Source organism: Manduca sexta, chromosome 27, assembly GCF_014839805.1.
Source record: "Manduca sexta isolate Smith_Timp_Sample1 chromosome 27, JHU_Msex_v1.0, whole genome shotgun sequence".
In the NCBI taxonomy this organism is placed as follows: domain Eukaryota; kingdom Metazoa; phylum Arthropoda; class Insecta; order Lepidoptera; family Sphingidae; genus Manduca; species Manduca sexta.
In genome coordinates this window covers 968,907-991,028 of record NC_051141.1, presented here as the reverse complement: position 1 = coordinate 991,028, position 22,122 = coordinate 968,907, and the positions used below count along the sequence as shown (strand labels likewise).

Genomic DNA, 22,122 nt, shown 5'->3' with positions numbered 1-22,122 from the left:
TTTATACCATCACAAAAAATCATTCCATTAATTTACTTTGTATTTAAATGTTTATGTATAACTCAACAAAAAACTTAATAAACACAAATACTTAAAAATGTATCACCGGCTCAATCAAAACAAATTGATGTTGCCAGTTCCGAAACAAAATTATTCTATAACATTACTGCTTCAAATGTGACAAAAACTTTTTCATATGTATAGTTATAGTGCAATACATTACAATAATTATAACAATGAAATCATAATTCAATTGATACTAAAATCATCAAAAAATTCATAATAATATAAAAGATTAATAATTTAAATAAGGAATATTACGCAGAACAAATGCAATTATAATAGGGGTAAGTTTAAAAACTTGGCAACCTCGAATTTTATACAATATGGAGGCAAAAGCCTGGGTTATTTTTCAGTACTGACTGATATAGAAACCTACTATAGCTATACATATGTGGTAGAATTTTAGCCCTATTCTATCCATGAGTGTGAGAGAGGAGGAAATATTGATGCAAAAAGCCTCGTAAAACCCAACGAGAGTGAGAGTGATGAATATATTTTGTGTGCGTGTTTGGTATTATGAACAAAATGTGTGTATACTGATACGTTGTGGGTGTGGTAGTGTGTGTTAGATGCTGTAGTGTGTTTGTAGGTGCGTTAGAGGCGAACCGATGCAGTTTAGCGAGACATAGTGAGGGAATGTTTCATATTTTAAAGAAAATGGTTTTATAAAATTATCGTTATTGTTCCATATTCGGTTTTGTGTACTTAGGTAAATAATTTTAAAGCAAACCAGGCTTTTGGGCTTCTGTGAAAGTACCGCCGCTGATCAACACTACGTTTTCTTAAAATAAAATAAACTTCATTGTGTCGACTTTATTTTTAGATAAAAAATTAAATATTTTGATTGAATTTAATACGTAGAAGCGTTTTGAAGTTTTGAATATGTTTAGCTACTTTTGTAGCTAGTTAGCTCTGGTAGTACAATTGTACTACAATGCATTTTATTAATATAACAGAAAAATATAAAACGGGACTTTTATCTTAGAAAAACTTCGTTACGCGGGCGAAGCTGCGAGCAAAAGTTAGTAAATATTATGGTTTTCACATTTATACAAAAATAGCATAAATGGTCGTATGTTAACATAACAATATTTTTGTCATTAGCTATCTATGTCGCACGCACACGTTCATAATGGCAGTAACGTCATCAATGCATCGTCTTCAAGTTTGACTTACCTCGCTGATTTAGCTTGGCAAAACATTTATGAACTAAATTATAGCTGCTCTGAAGTAATATTGCAGCATGATCTTATTAAAACATTTAATGATTGCATTTATAGAATTCTTAAGGAAATAGTGCTTACAGAGTTTCAAGGCGATGGCGACTAACGATGTGTCGCATTATTTATTACAGACCTTGTAAGGCACCTAGTGCATGCGGCTTAACAATAAGAGTTCGAAAATAAACAATACTATTAACTAAATTTGAACGCAGTCATTTGTGGATATAATTAATGACGTCACTTATTTTCAGGTTGGCCACAAAATATATATTTTATCACATTGTGTAACTAAATCAACACGTTAATTAAATAAAATACTACAAAAACATCGTATTAGTTATATACCCCTTGGCTTCATTAAGGAGTCGTAACCCCCATGCGGTGATGGTCTCGAGCCAAGGCCACCCTCCGCTGGCTTGTATTACTTATCAAGAGTACTTATGCTTCGAACCAGCTTTAAGTCTACATTAAATAAGTGCAATTTTGTTCATCCACGTGATAAATAAAGTTTTATTGTATTTTGATTTAAATGTCTTTTGACCTGCATTGTTAAAATTAATTAAAGAGCTTCGAGTCATCTCTTTCACCGTCTGTTCATACCACCGCTATACACTAAAATTCCTGATGTACGCATTATGATTAATTCCTATGAATAGTGCAGGCGGTGCTTTTGGCCGTCATCCTATAAAAGGGGGTGAGAGATTAAAGCGGAGGCCGGCGCTGATCAGTCACCATTTACGAGTTTACATCGAAATTAGACCGTACTACAAATCCTCTCAACTATGCTCTGGCATAATGACAACTCAGGCGCGGGTCTAGAGCTCTCGAGGGGACCGACGAGGGACCCTTCGTTTAGTAATACGAAAGGTCATTTTTGTTTACGACGCGACGTGAGGGGACAGTTTGTTTCATATAGCGCCTTAAGGGAAACAATTTAATTTTTAAATGATATAGGGGACAGTTTTCGTTAATGGAAAGGGCGATCATCTGCAATTAATAATGCTATTGGATTTTTTTTTCTCTTTAATATTAAGAGGAACCTATTTCGCTTAATGAAGTGAGGGCAATTTAGTACATTTCTAAGAATACTTGTGTGTTATCCTGATTCCTGAATTCTCGCCTGTTCTAACCGAACGCACTAGACGTTTATATTTATGAGCAGGTGGTATGGGTAAAACCTTTGAGGTTCAACAATATTTTGCAGTAAGCCGAGGCATTAAAGTGCAATATTGCCTCGCACTGAAATATACAAATGCATGCTTGCACGCTGAATACTTAAAGCGGCTTATGTTCGTGGTGGGTATTTCAACACGTGCATGTTATTTCCTGGCATTATTGAAAATGATATAAATTAATACATTTCCATTACTCTCAATACATCAAAGCGAAATGTGTAACAGATCAAAATGATTTTATGTATATTCTGAGAATTCTTTATAAGCGTTTGGAAAGTGTTCGAGTGGCTATGGGTTTGTGCGTGTGAGGGTTGGTCCCTCTCAGCCACAGGATGTTTCCAGCATTTGAATAGTATATGAGGTTATAATTATATGGCAAATATGTATATATTTTTTCTCAACAATTTCATCGTTACGTCCTAATACTTAATACTATTATTTGAAGTTACCCTGATCTGCACGAAGGTAGGCTCGTTTCTTGCAAGTGTTCCTATTTTGTTGTGCTCGAGTGCGTTCTCTCAGTGCTTGAGTTCTTGGCAGTTGCCAGTCATCAAACCGAATACATTTGCAGCTGTAAATCTCCATATAGACACACTGAGAGTACAACATACACAATGTAGTCTATAATGAAAGATCCACATCTACAATATCGTGTTCGGGTCTTTTCCACTGCATATCTTGTATCATCATGACTTGTGATGACTCATGTTGAATCGTAACAAACTTATGTATATAATAAACATTAATACTAAAATGATTTCAATTCAATGAAAAAAATTAAAAGATAAATTTTCGAAGTATTAAATTTGGATTTTTCTCGCTATATTTTGCGATAAAAATAAAATATAGATAGGCATTAACATAAATTTCCTTGAAGTATTATAAATATATCAAAGGCAATACATAAATAATGACATTCCCATTAAAAATATTTAATATATAACTTAGAAACTAGTTGTTCTCAATACAATTTGGTTGACGAGACAAGCAGATGGTTTCTTATATATGAGTGTAATATGACATGCGCACTGAGCATCGCACTACGCACTTAAATTCGTCTATTTGTAATACATGTTATGACTATTATTTTGGTATTTAGAGTAAATAAAATAGTAGTTCAAAGATATCTGAGGACACTAAGAGAGAGAAACGATGGCGAGCATTATCGAATAACAACTTAGACAAATATAATATGATGTGCATCGTTGTGTGAATTTTCTCGAAATTGTTCTTTAAGATTTTTAATATTAAACAACAATTTTATTAAATAAAGTTTACGTCACTCCTACAAAACCAGTGATAAAGTATTGAACAAATTAATTGGTACGGCAAATAATGATATTCAATGAAATCAAAACACTATATTTCAATACGGGCATTTAGCGAACTACACATTGCGCCATCTGTTATCGAGAGGACGTAACATCTAAGGGTAAAACCAAAAACAGCATATTATCCTCCAAAGATACACAACGCCTACAACTATATTATCATAATATTTTTTATTTTATTGGGTCAATATTGTACGCAATTTAAATAATATAAATAAAACTGACCAAAAATATAAAAGCTCCACTGAGTTAACGCTCCATATATGTAGATGGCGCTTTTCGATTATAAATGCTTTACTCAATTAACAGGCACTGTAGCATGTTATACATTGCCAGAACTAGGATGGATTATTATAATCTAAATATTATTAAGTAAAAAAAATCCTTTACCGAAAACACAGTTCAGAGTTGTGTGAGGTGTTCACAACATGTTAAGACTAGTACAGCAATTTTTACAGGCATAATCGAATGAAGAAATACCTATAACCATTAAAACTATTAACTAATTAAGATATTTTGTTTAGGTAATTTTATGACGATATTTTATTTCTGATGCTAGATCGGGCTAACATGGACACTAAAATAATATAAAACTATTTCCGCTATCGGCTCTGTCTGCTAGTAATTGCGTTGTTTGCCAATCAATAATAAACTATATTTACCAGTGTTTTTAGGTCACATGTTCTGAAGGCTTTAAGGTTTTTTTTCTACGATCACCACTAACAAAGACATCTATATATCTACACTGTACATATTATGAGGTGAATACTCGGTTACTTGCGTTAGGAAATACGAACCTCTCTGGCCAGAGGGCGCTGGTTACGTCGGGTGTCAAAAAATGAATCCTACAAATAAACGCAAGCGAACCGCGTTGCAATGTTAAGTACGATCGTCTCCACCAGCACATGTAACACAGTTCTCTAAACGTGGTACGCAGAGGCATAACGTACTTATGCACTAAACCACTAGATGGCGCTGACTCGGTCATGATTTGAACTCCGCACCTAATTCTTGTATATCAGAATTACGCATTTATCGGACTCCTTCTTGGATACAAGGAACCTACAATCTACATCCAGGTAAAAACTGTTACCGTAACAATAAAAACTATGTGGTAGTTTTTTTTCATGACCCTACGTTTGTTGGTCTAACAAGGGCCGGCTTATACAAACCACGGGACTTTTGGGTGAGCGCTGTAAGCACTCGGAACCCTTCAACATTATGCGATCTGAGGGCAACTGGTAGGTCACTGGGAGAGGACGAGACGTAAACGATTAGTATATGGTAGTGTAGTCAGTCATATAAACTGCGCCGATAATTAATAATATAAAATTCATAAATATAAAAACACTGATAGAAATAATTAAATAAGGTAATATTTTAATAAATTGTTAAAGTCACAGGCCCGTGTGGGTCACCACACCGACACAACTGTAACACTATATATAAAACACCCAACCTCGAATAAAATACCCGGAACCAAACATAGTATCTTGTCTTTATTAGTCTGAAACTGTAATAATTGTTTCACAGTTAACGAGGCAGCCGTCATTGGTTGACAGTGTTTATGTTGATTGCATTATGTTGTATTTTAGTATTTGTACTTACCACCGGAAGCGATGTACTACATTACGCTGTGATGAGATAAAAATTACGTCTATTCTGATATTCCTTGAAGTTAAGCATATTATGTCTATATATGCAACTAATTTACGATCAATATGCACTACTATTTTGGAGGATGTGGAGACTAGCTGTGGCGTTAGTGGTGTTCAATATAGTATGGTGTTATAACGTACAGGAGTTTACAAGCACTTTAATGCAAGTGAATGACGAGACGAGCAAATCGCCCGGTGAGTTCCGCAGCACTGTAGCAATAGCACAGAATAAGATGACAAAACTGCACTCGTCATGCTGCCGAGCCGCAGACAAGATGCCTGTATACGATCGTTAACACTAATATAAAAACAATGTACGGGCATCACATATGCAAACGATAAGTCGGTCGCTAACTTATTTCATTTCCATAAGATTAGGGTAGCGTTAACGATTGTAGAAAAGCATCATGTTTAGAAGTCGGATCTCACAATTCCAACAAAGGAATTATTTTAGTAGTAATAGTCATGCTAAGGTGGTGCCGAGATATTGAGCGTCAGTGGCGAAGGGTGAACATTTTCGGAAGAGAACCCGACACAACATACGTGTACTAATGTGCATCAATGCGGTCTGCAAATCGATCTAATACTAAATAGATTCTACATAAAGGAGTCAGGTTATATGACCTTCGGCACTGACGTGCATTAACAAGTAACAGAAACATAAAACAAGTTGAAAGCAAACAACCCGATTCTCGATGTAAATTCGCTGTGTGCTGAGCTTGACATGGTGTAATGAAGTCGACTTAGCTCGCTGTGAGTGCAACATAAACTATCTAAGGAGTGTAAGGTGTGGTCTACGTTCAAGTGACCATCTTGTGTGATTGACTAGAAATAAACTTTTATATATAACTAAGACGAGTAAACCGCTCGCCTGATGGTAAATACAAAAAGACATACATAACGCCGTTGTGCCTGAAGAAATAGGCAGAGGAGTAACTAGAGCACAATATTCCCCCATGTGTGTTCCGTCCCATGATACGATAGGGGGCGAGCCTATCGCCATTTCAGGCATAAATACCTAATATAATTTTTTCAAACCTGGGAGTCGAACCCAGGACCTCAGAGCGATGTCGTGCCAAGCACGGTATCAAATTAAACCATCGAGACAGTCGATGATACATACGACTAACTATTATCAATATTGTAGCATCCCAGCACAGAACTCGAACTAAGATTCTCTGGCAGAACTTAAGCATTAGACGTCGAGTCTAAGCAATGGCCATATAATTTAGCTTAATTTTATCAAACGGTCGCCTCTCTGACGCCCATCACTATAGCGATTCTATCTGGGGTACTCACACATAGTGTTCGACCCGAGAGTTAAACCCAACACCTCCCAATATACCATTTAGACCATAATTTAAAATAATTCGATTACAATATTTATTACACAATTTGACATATAAATCGCTGAGCAGCGCTGCAAGTCGCATACACAAAATATAATATGTTACCACACAACAACACGCTACACTGGAGGTAATTCGTTTGTATCCGTCCGAATAGCGACCACCGTACACAGGGGGTAATAGTCCATAGTGACCCACGTAAGTATGTCGCCTTCTGGGATCACCTTATGTATATCTGGTTCAAGCAGGCCAGCATTAATGTAGCAACTGGCGAGGGGTAATAGTCTTTTGTGAATCGATACTCAATCTAGACTCCATTACTCTTACCATCAGGTGCATTGGGGACCCGTGACTGAGCCGGAATAAATGTTCATTTTCATATAAATTAGAATCTCCATACTGGCATAGGAGTGCAATATCTCTTTTTGTATGTCAATAAAATATTGGCATTACAGTGTTACTACCATTGAGTCCGCTGTAGTTTGCTTATTTATGATTAAAAATATCCATATAAAGCAAGCATGCTAAGCACAATCTGTAGTGAGTAAAGTAATGTGGGCCATCAGGTATTTTTTCAGAAAGCCGGTGGTGTGATAATGAGATATGCTTTTTAATCTGTAGAGACCTTAATTTTAAAATCGTTGGGACAAGTTAAATCAGATGTAAATAATCGATAGGTAATTTATCGGTTTTTTCCATTAACTTAAAGGACCCGCCACTGATTGTCAAAGTTTTAAATCATTCAATTGAACACCACTAACGAAGCCCTAGTTTAATATCATGCTGTACAATAACTGTCTACTGTCATTTACATTTTACACCCATAGTCACAAACATTACTTAATGCAGTACAGAGGAATGCTATGTCTAAATATACGTAGGCATAGGATAGATTGTGAAGTACAGCTTCATATTGATAATATACACATTTACTTCAATTGGCTGGGAGATAAACAAAGTCGACGAAATTATAATACTGCCTTCCTTCCTCATGGTATTGTTTATGAATACGGGTGTTACTCCACCAGGTTCGGTATACTGTGACTGTCAACGAAACATAAATTAAATCTTATGTCCATTGTCTTATATCGTTGTCGTCGTCGACGTCGATATCAGTCCTTTTAATATTCATTGTTAAAAAAAGGAATTAAACTTAAGAGGTATTATAAACACTGTCTGGTAAATTTGCAGAAAATAAAAATAATCTATGTCGCCATTAAAAAGTAACAGGTTTATGATTGGAACGCTCTAACCAATCAAATAAAGATAATATTTTGTTTAAGTTCACAGTATATGCCAAGCACCCTTTGCCTATCATGTAGAATAAATTCATTATTCGATTTTTGAACTATAACGACTTCAATTTAGAATAATTAATAATTGATGTAGGCACTTACTTAAACATTCGACATAGTACCATCAGCGCAAAATAGATGTCGCGTCAATAGTATCGATAGTAATTCCTAATCTGTGCAGCGTAGGCGCATCGTGCAGCCTCAGAATAGACCGAGGATAGATTTTATACTTATAAATACGTCTGCTTAGTACATGTGAACCTATTTCATATAAATATAAAAAGAAGCTATTTCAAATCATGCTGGTATTGATACAGTGCAAATACCACGTAATAATCAGTATAGTAGGACTACATTACAACTATAAAAACGTCATACCAGAACACCTAATAGAAACTACATTCAAACATCTTGTCGAACTTTTCCTTCCTTCTTTATCCCAAGTTGACACGTATAGTAGCCGGCAAACAGCTTTAGCTCACCACTGCCTAGTAAATACGCACTTACGTAAATGTAGCTACACTAGCGTACAAAAAATCCTTTAAGACATGCGGTAGTATGCTCAAGAAGTGTGCCGGTTATCATTCAATCCTGGAATGGTTACCCACCTGGCACTGAATATGGTGGCGAGCGCCATGAAGCACCCGTCAGCGACGCGCGGCGCCCCCGTGAAACACTTGTCCACCGTCCAGTCCAGCAGCGGGCCTATATCCGGGTTGCAGTCCAGTAGCAGCACAATGGTCTCGCGCGCAAGCTCGTACACCTGCGCATCGAATGATACGATCTATGCACAACTCGAACACACAAGGAACTAAAAGATCCCTAACTAATTAGGGACTTTATTTTCTTAATTCTTCCACTACGTATTTAAGTCGTTTAAGGATGAAGAGATTACTTATAACCGGTTGCTTATTACGCCGTGTTGGCACAACTTCTATAAAGAATTTTGTATTAAGGCCAGAGAAAAATTAACCAAAAAACAATTACGGATCATATTATTGTAATTATTACCTTGTCATTGGTGGAGGAGAGCATCTCGCTAAGCCACGGATACAGGGTTCCATCCTCAGCGAGGGCGCTCGGCGCGAAGCACGGCCCGCAGCACACCAGCGCACTCATAGCCTGCGCAGAATTTTGGATTAGCTAGATGCTTTAGTTAGTAAACATATATTTATAGTAGCTATGAAAAAACTTAATGTCAAATTTTAAAAATAATATCATTATTCGTCAAAAGCCAAGATGTCACTAAGGTGCCGCTGAAATGCGACAGAAAGGTACGACCTCAAAATGAAGACACATGTCGCATTACAGGACCAATTTAATAATCTTCCTAGACATTAAAACATAAATTATAATCATTATTGACATATATCTACAATAATATCACCTACTTCTAATATTTCCTGCTTACTATACAGCGTGTCCACAAAACACATCTCAATCATACCAAACTATACAGTGTGTTTCAAAACCAACGTACCCTAAGAGCCGACAGATTGAGCCTGTCGTCGACCTCCTGCGGCGCCGGCTGCGGCACCAGCGCGCCGAGATGCCGCGCCAGTGGGCCGCACCACCCGCTGAACAGCGAGAACAGAGACCGACACAACTCCTTCTTCAGTAGCGAGCTGTACATCTCCACTGTACACACAAATGGAATGGTCACAAATGAACAGGCCTGTAGAGGGTTAAGAGAGCGTCACAGATAGAAAGATTGAAGTCACGAATTAATTATGAAGTAAAAAGTCACATATTAGTGTCAACACGATGCGTAGTGAAAGCACCTCGTGTATTCACTCTATTATAGCAGAGATGCGCGAGCTCTTGCACCAATTTTGTAATTTTAACATTGGTTTCATCATGTCATCTAAAGATTGACTTTACATTTTAAACAATAAATGACAAGTAATTAAAGACAGCGAAATTCAAACGGAGTGCTGTTTACGCCAAATCGTAACCCATACAGGGTACAACTTGCACGCCCAGTCACAAACCAGCAATATACTTTTAACTGATTATAATTTAAAACTACATTACTCAAAAAACGAACACAATAACCTTGTATACAATTGGCGAATACGAACACTTACGCGGGAAGCTCTTGACGAGCTCGGTGACGAAGTCTGCGAAGGTAAGGCGTTGCTCGCGAGCGGCAGGCGCGTCCTTCTCCGCCTCCACCTCCAGGCACTGGCGCACGCCGTCCAGGTACTCAGTCAGGTTCGAGTGCAGACTGCCGCCTTCCAACGCGAACGTGCTGCGATGACAACCACTCATCAAGCGTCATGTGAGTTAAGCTTATGTGTTGATATAAGCTATTGTGTTGTGCTATTGTGTTGATTTGCAAGCAGTGTTTAAGTTTCATGATTAATCGGCCCGCCTGTGTTCATTAGCGTGTTTTGTACAGTGATGTGCAGACCGTGTCTCCGTATTGATCCGGCGGTTTCCGCTGCTCAACCCATCACGCGTAAGAGTCGATGATACAGGATCAAGAGGCGGTGGTGGTTCGTTAGTTCAAAATAACCGCGCTAACACTGAGCGAATATTTGAAAACACGCCTTTATTTGAATTTGGAACATACACGAACGAATCTGAAACATCGTAGTTTCCAGCCGGAATAACATGTACTAGACCAATACAACAACAGCTCTCTTTTGGGGTATCTCCGTTATTAAACACGGCAAGATTTCTTCGAATTCTTGTTACCTCGATCCCCTTTTTGTACTATCTATACCAGTACATTGCGAATAAAATATTAAGTTACGATTGGTTTCCCAGATGGCGCAAAACACAATTTTACCAGTTTATTTGGACGCGCTAATCTCAGGAACTACCTACTACACCGATTTTGAAAGATTTTTCACTAATAGGAAGCTACAATATTAATAGGTGCTATAGGGTACTTTATCCCGGGATAATATTTATCAAAAGCCAGTTGTGTATAAAATTTTCATTAGTGGTTGTAACTAATGAGAAATAGACATGTTTTCTTCTCTCCTCTTTACTTAATTTTATCTATTCCGCCACTGACCTGTTAGCAAATGTCTTTTTCTGCGCAATGAGCAGCAGCATCTTGTTAAGATTAAGTCGCAGCGCATCGCGCCGCCGCCGCCGGCGCATATTCTCCTGCTTGCGGTCGACTGCCTCGCGCAGAAGGGGTACCAGCTCCTCCATCAGATCTCTGGTGGATAATGAATCGTAGTTAATCAGTATATTTAAGAGACAAATAAATATTTTTTTATATGCGTCTTTCAATCAATAAAGTATTGTGATTCATGCAAGAAATTCCACATTTTGAAACTTCAAATGACCAAACAATAAATAACTCACTTGAGAGCGTCGGGGTTGATGTTGCCGCATGCAGCGACAGCAGCATCTCTGACCTCCGGCACCTCACAGCGCGCCAGCGGCACTGCCAGCTTGTGCAGCGAGCCCGGCGACGCGGCCGCCCCGCGCGCCTCGCCGCCGCTGCGCTCGCTCAGCGAGTCCGGCGACGAACTGTCCACATACCTCATGTTACGCATATGGGGTGGCATATCTATTCAAATTAGTGACGTGTCAGCGCCGGGCGTTTCTTAAACCAATAGCGGTCCATAATTAAATTTAAATATGCTATTTTATGTTCGGCCGCCTGCCAGCATCCAGGTCTGCCGCAGAATTTTGTGATGATCAATAATTAGTATAATGTTTAAATTCGTGTAGATTACATTTATATAAAAGATTTTGGCATCTTCAAGGATTAAATATATTAAAAATATAATGTCACCGTGGCCCGGACACGTCACGAAGGCAGGTACTATGTAAATAGGTCTATATAAAAAGAAATCTAAATATGTATATTTTTTCTTTTTTAAGTAGTAATGCTTAGTTGAATTTATTTTTTCAGGACCTATTTTATTATATCTAGCATTTAAAATTTTAAGACAAATAAACATGTCAATTGGATTTAATTAGTGACGCAACAACAAAATTATAATGTTTATCAAATTAATTCTATTATACAACATACTATCAAAACACATATATTTTAAACATATATGAAAACCAAAAAAGCTTAACTATTCTAGATTAGCACTAGAGACATATGGAACAATAAAAAGCACGTACATGTAAACAAACACAATTTAGCTGAGCTGGCGACACTTCACGTATGGCACTTGCACTCTTCGCTTGTCATGCGCCTTTAAATTTCATATACGAATATATAATTTCAGAATACCCATTGAATTGCACATATCGATGTTCTTTATTTTTATTAAGCGATAACATAAATAGAGCGCAATTGTCATACATTTTCGGCTGCAGTCGCACTCGCAGAACGAACACAGAGGATATATTGAGCCTGGATACATTGAACACGTTTGGTACCGCTCCAAACGGTGCACGCCACGCTACACGCTATGCTGCATGCTCTGCCAGCCCGACTACAGTCTCAGTGTTAACACCATAATGAGTGATATAACAAAAACAAAAATATCTTATCCCATGAATACATCCCAATGAATTGATGACGTAATGGACCATTTGATTTAATTTAGTCTCACTTTATACCTTGTTTAAAACGAAATATCTACTTAATAATTACAAAAACAAAGGAAAGAAAAACAGTAGATCGTTTTGGCGAGCGCGGAATGGCGAAGAGAAGTTTAACCAATTAAAAGGCGGACAAGTGTGAGCTCGCACACCGGGGGTTCGTGAAAACTTGTGGGTAAAGTAAGTATACAAGTTTACACTTGACAAACTTAACTTTTCCGTTCGATCTCTAGACACGATCCTAGTACCAAAGGCAAATAATAATATTGTATTATCACTTTTACATTTGTAGGATTGTAGTGTTAGGAAAACTATGCACTAATTCGAAGATATATGTATATCTTATAGATATATGTGTATCTTTACGCAAAAGACTGCTTCAAATTCAAAGTACATGGATCCGTCAAACGGACACTGCGCATGTAATATAAATACGGAGAATATACATAAGGTTTATATTTACTTCGCGTTTCTTCGCCACTCCGTCTCAAGTCGCTAAATATTATCTAGAGAGTATAAGCGATCTAAACATGCCTTTTTATATTTTTTTTTATAATATTGCGATATTCTACAGGTACTAATATTACTTCGCGTTGAAATAAAAAATTAAATAATATGAAGGCCTTTTAGGTATTATTTACTTTAAAACTCCTGCATACTTACGCAACCTAATACCAAAAAGGTTAACATTAACAAAAAAATATAAAAGTATTAGTATTTGTAAATGGACACATATAAAAATTACAGAAACTGTTGTCAGAATAAAAAGTGGAATTAAAAAAAAATAAATAACTAAAAAATAATAAATAACTGAAGTTCGCTATACATTGCGTCGAAATAAAAATATTCTGTTATTCATATTATTTTTCTAAGTTACTTATTTTAAACATATAGCGACCTACACGACCATCATTAAGTTTCAATTCTGCTTTTCATAATGCATAACTTCAGGGTAATCTTTGAAGGTGGCTTCTTCAAGTACCGTTTAATATTTTTCTATTTGACTTATATAGCATAAGGTAGGGTAAAGCGAGCTCTATAGTTGAATAATCACCATAAGTTGTCCATAATAGCAGCCCGAATGGGAAGAGTGAGGGGATTGCGGTTACAATTACAAGACTTGTTGACATAAATCCTACACAAAGGATATTATTGACACAAGGTACAGCGTAAATAAACATGTCGGGGTCTCAGTTCGACGCATTGGCACAGAGTCCGCGTGCTTCGATATGTATTACTTGGATATAGTTTGACGCATACGTCCGTGGAAAGGCCTGACCGTGTGCTAACAGGTAAGTTTTGCCACGACCTCAATTTATACTAAGACGTATATCTATACACATACATAATATATTTTATCTGTGCATATTTTTAAGCATTCATACAAAATATAGATTACTTTTATGATCACGTTCCACCACTGCCCGGTCACTGCACGGACGGACACATATTATCAAGCTTTACATAATATCGAAACTGAACTCTATGTCAACGTGATACCAACGTCACAAATCACACAGACATGCTAGTGGTGCGTACCCCCATAGTGTCTCCGGACACGCCGGCAAGAAGAGCGCACTGTCCAGGCAAAACAAAACTTATGTACACCGTCAGAAGCCAAGTGTAAACTGACGCACATAAATCAGTTCATTCGAGGTCTTTGTAACATCGCCTGTATTGTAATATAAATTAAGTTTAAAAAAGTTATCATGTGGACTTTAATTGCGTTTTTCCTAAATTCAGTTATCTTATTCAAGACAAAAATCTATCCAAAATAGGATCTCAATCGCTCTCGCTGATTATATTATATTGAACTCTACATGATATCTTATGCAGTCCGTTTTGAATATCGAACAGGAATACTACAAATGCTTGCACACTGCTTGTTTATGGTAGAAAGCCTAAGATATAACTATCAAATAAACTATATGAAGCTGAAGATTGCGTGGAAACTACATGAATCTCCAACTAGTACTAAATTAGTAAATCAAAAGGAATTTTGTAAATAATCAAAAAGATTGATCGACAAATAGTAATTAATCGACCACGATAAAACAAAGCACAAGAACAAATAAAATTAGAACAGGTATAAAAGACAAGAATTAACTAAAGGATGTGTTCAGATTAGCGAAACAATATCTAAGGCGCTGTAAAGTCGCGATATTCGAGCAAGTATTGCAATTGCGTACTGCATTGTTATACAACACGCATTCGACGCGCGTTCACCAATTTGAACATACCCTTGATAAATAAAATTTTTAGTACATTTATAAAAACATGAAAAAATCTTGAACAAACTATCTTATTTTAAAGAATGACATAACATAACAATAATTATATAAAAAAGTTCAAGCCTAATATGTACATACATGATTATGATTTTATTCACACTTTGTGAAGAAGGAGCTGTAGATACCGACATTTTTTATTTATTTTCTGTCTAAAATAGGATGAAAAAAGATTAATAACAAACATTATGATTTAGGATTTCTTTCATTAACGTAATAGTTCCTAGTTAATATTCATTGCTAAAACTAAAATCGAGCATGATTTCCGCATCCATAGGTGAGTTGTGCAGATGTAATAATAAAAATCTATCGAAACTATGATCAAAACATGGCGTAAACGTGTGAAGTTGTTTACCAGCTGGAAAATACAATTAAATGTATCAATATCGATACATGAATGACCTCTGATGAATTGAATTATCGACCAGATACCTCGTAAACCTGGCGATGAGGTAAAATTCTTGTGTCGTGCATAGCGTAGTGCGCAAAAACATAGGTTGTCTAAAATATGAACTTTACATTAAATGCATTCGACTTGTTTGGTGTGTCCGCCGGACACTTCTGGCCAGTTACCTTACAAACGCTTACTGGGTAGTTAAGGTAGTTAAAGTACCCTTTCTATTAATAATTATCTGCGACAATAGATTTCGACATTATTTATTTAGTTGCAGACGTATCGTGTCGGCGATAGCTATCAGTGAGTTCACCATTTCGATATAACTATATATGTAATGACCTCCAATTATAATATCAAGCACATGCCCAACTATAGATGCTAAGATATCATTTTATTTAATCTAATTTATTCATATTAAACGATGTTCACAATCACATAATAAAGATTCGTACAGTCTGGCGTCACACTCATAATGTATCGAAGGCACCTTCACGCGAATCACATATTTAACATAATATAGCGTTTTATATTTTTGTAGCCTCGGTCTTACCCCACAGTCCACACTCATATAAAAGCATTCGATAACAGACTGTATAAATCTTTAGACCATCAGTCACAATACAAAATAGGGTACCGGACTCATTTTTGTTCTTTACTATTATCAAATATTTACATAATATAAATTATAAAACAGAAGGAATTATTAAAATCCGGTAAAAAATTAACAAGTTATAAGTCTTTGAATTTCGGTAGAACGAGTAATTAACAAGAAACAGAAAAGAGACGAAATACCCACATGTGACGTCATCGGGAATTACGACGCGTGCGAAAGAAAGAGATGAAGCGATATCCCCACATCGCGCCCACTTCTGCACATTACAATATTTTAAATATGAATTACTCGCTCATTTTTAACCAATTTTTATGCAGTTTTCGCAGGAGTGCTTCTTTTTCGTATTATTAACCATTACATATAGAACAATGTACAAAACCAAGAATAGGCCGGTCCCCTATTGTCATTTACAAAACAAAACATAAGGCTATGTTAAACATAACATTTACATGTATGTATGGTCGTGAACGTGTGACGTGTATGTAGCCTAACATTTCATCTCCACGACGGAAATGTACATCTTCAGCCTTAAGCATCACAACTCAAGAATCAGTTCCGTATGAGAAACTAGCTGTGCACAAGACCTTTGCGTGAATGAGCGATGAGAGGCACAGCTACAATGACCTTTAAACCTATGATATTAGCGTACACAATTGTTTGAAAGGCCAATGCACCGAATTACCCACAATTAACATGAGGTGTGTCGATTCCATCACGAAATTCCTCAAATATGACTGTTTAGCTTCATTTATTATTGTTCTAAGCTGAATAATATAGTGATTTTGCTTTATTCTTACAAGCGCTTAATGAATATATAATTGCGAACAAAAGGTTAAACCACCTAAAACTTAATTTTCTAGATATTTCCATCCTTTTTACCCAAATAAAACAGCGCAAAGCGAGCAAAAAAGACAAAAATAGCGATAATGACGCAATACTGACACTAGTAGCACGGTGAGACGGTGAGACGATGGAAGCACGGACGATGGAAACGACACGAGTCTAGGTCCGCGGCACGGATCTTGAGCGTTTGGCAAATGTCTAAGGGGTGGGTCGAACAAATAATCCCGTATCGATAATACGTACAATAGCATCTATCCAAAGATTAAACCAAGCGTGTTATCGGATATTATCGCGTTAGTGATATTTGAACCCCTCGCATGTCTCCTTACTATTGACAGATTCCAAATCGCGTCTATCGTAGTTAAACGTGCGCGTCCTTCAATGCCATGTCGAAAAGTTGATTAATCGTTTCCATGCAGCATTGACATGACGCACGCCTTTATCATCATAAAAAAAAAAATCTAATTGGTCGCTCAAAATCCGTCCGTACGCCTACACAATGATCGATGCGACGTGCATGTATCGACAGTTGGCCACCTCGTTCGTTTGTGTTGCCTATGCGCACGCGCGTAGCTCAGTGGCAGCGTGAAGAACCCGCCCGGCGCGTTGAGATTCTCGCTGGAGGCGCTCAGCACGGCCGACGCCGGCCACGCCTCCGCCTCAGTGCTACGGGACAGAGTCGATATTGTGTGCCATGGGGCCATCCGTCCTAGTTCCCTCTAGCGTGCTAGTTATCCGGGGAGGATTTATTTTTAATAGTCCAAAACCCAACTTCATTTGAGTCTGGCAAAGTCCAATGATCTCTGCTGCATTATCTCCAAAAGATACATTTTCATTATAATATATTTATATGGCAATTTATCCACCAATTTTTATATATATGTTTAACAGCGTTGTCCTTGTAACTTAGGTCTGGACAAGCATCCCACTATGATTTATACCTCCACTCAAACAGCTTCTACATAGTACATTTTACGCAATATTGCTCAACAATTTGTTGTTCCAGTTGCTGTCTTTAAAATGTATCACTTCAAAATACAACATACGTAAAGTGATCTACAAATTAATCTCCAGTGTCTGTACCCACCGCAAGTCAGTGTCAAGAAGGGCCATAGCATGCGATACTATTACCGGCGGCGAATAGTGACTACAAAAATCTATTTCGACATCTTGGCCAGACCAACCGATTGGTAAAACATGAGGCTACGACACAGGTGCATATAAAGCTAAAAGAGATGTAATGTCAACATAATTTCTATTTCGCCAATCGTCGATAGTAACTGCATCGTATATGCTACGACCCTAAGGAAAGAGTAGTGTTTAAACAAAATAATTAAGAATAGACAGTCATAAACAAAACATGCCATATGCGTTTACTCTGTGACGTATGCCGTGAGATCACCTCGGTTCTATTTATAATACAGAAAAACAAATCTAAAACAATGTGTATCTCACGTTTTGCTATACAATTCTTTACTTATAAACGTTTTTTGCAACGATTTAAAATGACTTTTATGAGTAATTGATCCAGTTTTCCAAAAGTATCGAATTCAGTATAATATTTTCTCTAACTTTTTTCCGTATGCTCATATTAATGATAGAATTTTGTGTAGTTTCAAGCATAGTGTTATTTTTTTTATTTTAAAATAAAATTAGTATTCTGGTGTAAATTTGAAGAATTATTTTTTAGAACTTAAAGGCGTATACGCTAATCATTAAAATGACATCTTTATTTTTATTGAATTTAATTAATCATGAACTTTCCTAAAAAACAATCAATTATTGTATATTTTTCTCTGCATCATGCACATGCATAACATTTTACAGGTTTAAATAAATTATTTATTTTTGTTTAATTTGACCATTAAAAATCATGGATAATTTATAATTATTGCATTATCGATATTTTTTGTCAGTGAATAGTTTTTTAAACTTGACTAAAAACCTACTTCATTTGAAGTAAATATTTATCGATATCTTAATTATTTTTAGTTTTATCTCTTTCGGTATGATGTTTTAGAGGAATGGCGCATTGACTGAGTAAGTATATAGTAAAGCTAAGGATTCTGAATGACACGCTACATTTCATAATATACGTACTATGTTAATAAATAAATAATGATTCTACTTTCCGAACTAATAGTTTTCTACTCCTAAAAACCACGAATACGGCGTGTGCATTTAACAAATACGTTATACGAAAGTTTTAAAATCCGAATTAATATTATATGCCGACATGACACAGATACTGATGCCCCGTTTATAAAAACTACTTACATTGATAAAAAAATTATCTGTTCATGTTTATAAATGTCGATGTAGCGACTATCTGAGCGTGTAAGCTTCATCTAAAACCGTTTATAAGTAAAGCTTGTGTTGTACACGGCAAAATAACGCTACACTGCAACGGCGTACACATAAAAACGACAATTTTGAAACAAAAAAATAGGTTACTGCCAATCATACATACTCAAAGTAAATAGATTTGAAAGTCAAGCATATTCTATACTGCGGTTTATAGTTTTTTTTTGGTACTAATTTTTGGGTGGAAGTGACAGGAACTCGCTAGTATTGAGTTATTTTGGTTGAACTTTCTCGTTATTTTGTTTTTTTTGTTTACATCTATGACTGCTCGTAGGCTGAACCGCGAGTTTTAATTGCACAAAATTAACCGTTTTTCCATAAAAAACTTAATCAGCATCTTATAAGCACAGTTCAACCAAATTAATTCAGCATTATGGCATATAATTTGAACCATGTGTTTGTTGGGTAATGAGCGAAAGTTGTCACCTGAGACTGAGGTCGGGACTGGCGCAGCGGATCACGGGGCTCGGCACCGCCGGCACCACCAGATACGCCATCGTCATGTAGTACTTCCATACCTGAAGTTGATATAATATAGTGTGTTTAAATATGTATTGTCTGCTTGGATGGCGAAGTTGTATTGCGTGCGCGGGATGGATCACACAAAATAAGTGCCATAGCTGCACTTTACCTCTCCACGATAAAGGTATCATGTGTTTTTGTTTTGTTGTATATAAGGTGTTGTAAAAAGATTCCATAATAGATTCGTATTACAGTTTACTTATAAAACAAAAACATTTAATTGTATATTTTAATTCACTTGCAAAACAGACCTGCATGTAGCCATCTCGTTCCTTCTCCGGCTTCCGTGGTATACCGCGGTCTCCACGCGACAGTAGCGACGCGCGATTGTCATTAGCAGGTCTGTGGAAAATAAATAACTTTGAATATCACAACCGCCCACATGAGATATGAAACACGGAACAGTTAAGAGGCTGCATATAACTATCACGTCAGACAAACAAAACAATACCTGTTTATTTAACTACGTGCCAAATATTACAATATCATTTGTATATCCAATGACTAAGGATGAAACAAGTTTATAGATGAATCTTATGGTATTTAACCATTACATATAACTAGAATGATTCCAGACTCACGCAGGCTCGATAATGGTGAAGAGAGCGTGTATCCGCGCGTGGAGGATGGGCCACGCCTGCTGTATGGTGGAGGGGCAGCGGGCGGGCACGCGACTCCTCTCAAGCAGACCGAACAGTACAACCTGCATAAACAAACGTGCAACATCAACATTGTTTTGTCACGTATTTTACTTTGTGTTCTTTGATGACAGCGGAGAAGCATAAATACTATTTTAAGAGTATTCAGTGCTACGAAAAATGCGAGACAAATCTTGAAAACGTTAGCGCCTTTAAAAGAATATCAAAGCCAAGGGTGCAAGCTTGTTGTGAATCCTCGGGTAGTAAGTGTCGGTAGTAAGATTACCTCCCAAGGGTCGGCGCCGTTTGATGCGCTGCCGCTCCAGCTGTTTTTAGACGACGTGTCATCGTGCTGGACACCTGCGGACGTAAGTGATTTTGTTTTTAGCGTTAATTTAGCACTAACAACTTATATTAAAGCTACAGTGAAGTTTCGGCTTGCTGTAATTAGCTAAATATCTATGTATGCACATGGGAAGACGTGACCCTAAGACCACGATACAAACTAAATGGCTACATCAGCAAAGGACACAATTTTTCATTAAGCTGGCAAGGCACAGTGACTGCACGGCACTTAATGGTAAGCGCAATGCCGTCCAGATAAAGTATCAAATGGCAACAAATGGCTATCTCATACCATTCGACACAATTATGCCGGCCTACTAAGATTTTTCCTCACGCCACGCTAGGGCTATGTTGTACAAGCCGACGATTTAAAAAACCTAAGGCAGCGTATGTGTGCGCGTTGCTCAACACTGGGATGATTGGAGCTATTTTAGGAATCTCCACTGTTAGATGTAGACACCGTTTAGCAGTGGACATTCTAGCCATAAGATATTTGAATCTATTATATTCTAGCGATAGCTTACCAGCAGTCCATACAGCGTGCGTCCTCTCGGCAATCCACACGAGGTCGGGCTGGCCGGCGGCGAGGATGGCCTGCTTCTCGGCGGGCGGCAGCAGCGGCAGGCACTTCTCCGCGAAGTACGGCACGTGAGCGTCCGCCGCGTCGATTAGCGCCGGCTCGTCGCGCGTCAGCTGCAGCTTCTCTAACAGGTATTTGGTTTCTCTGCAAATAATACATTTTAATGAAAACAAAACAGCAAAGCAGTTATCCCTTCAGAAAATAGACAAAATAAACATCTATAAAATAAATTGGGTATTTCGACATTTTAACTGGAAGTTCAAATTATATTTATGGAGACGAGCAAAACATAAGTAGGTCAAACAGTGATTACCGCCAATACACTTATAAATATAGCAAGAATCAAAAGAACCAGTTTAGTTTAGTAACCAGAGTAATGTATAAAATTATCGATATACGGAAGGATTTGGGAAAACGTTTGTATTACTAGAAATATCATATACCTTCCGGAATAGAAATGTAAAGCTGCAAGCTGATTTCAGATATTTTGTATGCATATAATATACATAAAAAATCTGCTAGGGTATGTAATAGTGATATAGTTAGAACTGTTTAAAAATATATGTTTTAGAGTATATTTCAGTTATATTATTTGTATAATACTACCTCATGACGTGTACAGCCAGCCTCCGTGGATACGCCTTGCACTGGCACAGCATCACGAGCCCCAGCGCTTCAGCTCCGCGCACCACTGACGCGAGCGGCTCCATTTTGGGCGGTGCGGTGGTCGCTGTCGGCTCGCCGTTCTTCCAGCTGGTCACCAGCTGCAGTAGCATGCGGAGACCGTTCTCAACCAGCTGGGGCGACGTGTCCTTTAGTATACATTTTTTTAGTTTTAGTCAGAAATTTAATTGTGTTCCTTGAAGTGTCGTATGCGAGTGTATATTTCGGATGGCAAGTATTTTCCGAAC

General features: G+C 37.3%; 1 protein-coding gene across 5 annotated transcripts in view; it reads right to left on the bottom strand.

Annotated features, from left to right (window-relative positions):
- LOC115455172 (protein furry) overlaps positions 1-22,122 on the bottom strand; it is a 243,803-nt gene that overhangs the window by 207,457 nt on the left and 14,224 nt on the right. For 2 of the 5 annotated variants that reach the window (XM_037444170.1, XM_037444171.1), the window contains exons 13-25: positions 21,818-22,023; positions 21,156-21,355; positions 20,573-20,646; positions 20,230-20,351; positions 19,900-19,990; positions 19,553-19,644; positions 17,300-17,428; positions 11,419-11,586; positions 11,120-11,269; positions 10,176-10,345; positions 9,575-9,732; positions 9,106-9,216; positions 8,703-8,857 (exon numbers count right to left, since the gene is read on the bottom strand). In XM_037444170.1, coding sequence (XP_037300067.1) covers positions 8,703-8,857; positions 9,106-9,216; positions 9,575-9,732; positions 10,176-10,345; positions 11,120-11,269; positions 11,419-11,586; positions 17,300-17,428; positions 19,553-19,644; positions 19,900-19,990; positions 20,230-20,351; positions 20,573-20,646; positions 21,156-21,355; positions 21,818-22,023 — 1,826 coding nt within the window. The remainder of the gene's footprint in view (positions 1-8,702; positions 8,858-9,105; positions 9,217-9,574; positions 9,733-10,175; positions 10,346-11,119; positions 11,270-11,418; positions 11,587-17,299; positions 17,429-19,552; positions 19,645-19,899; positions 19,991-20,229; positions 20,352-20,572; positions 20,647-21,155; positions 21,356-21,817; positions 22,024-22,122) is intronic. The other 3 variants (XM_030183856.2, XM_030183861.2, XM_030183868.2) reach the window with 3 other exon arrangements.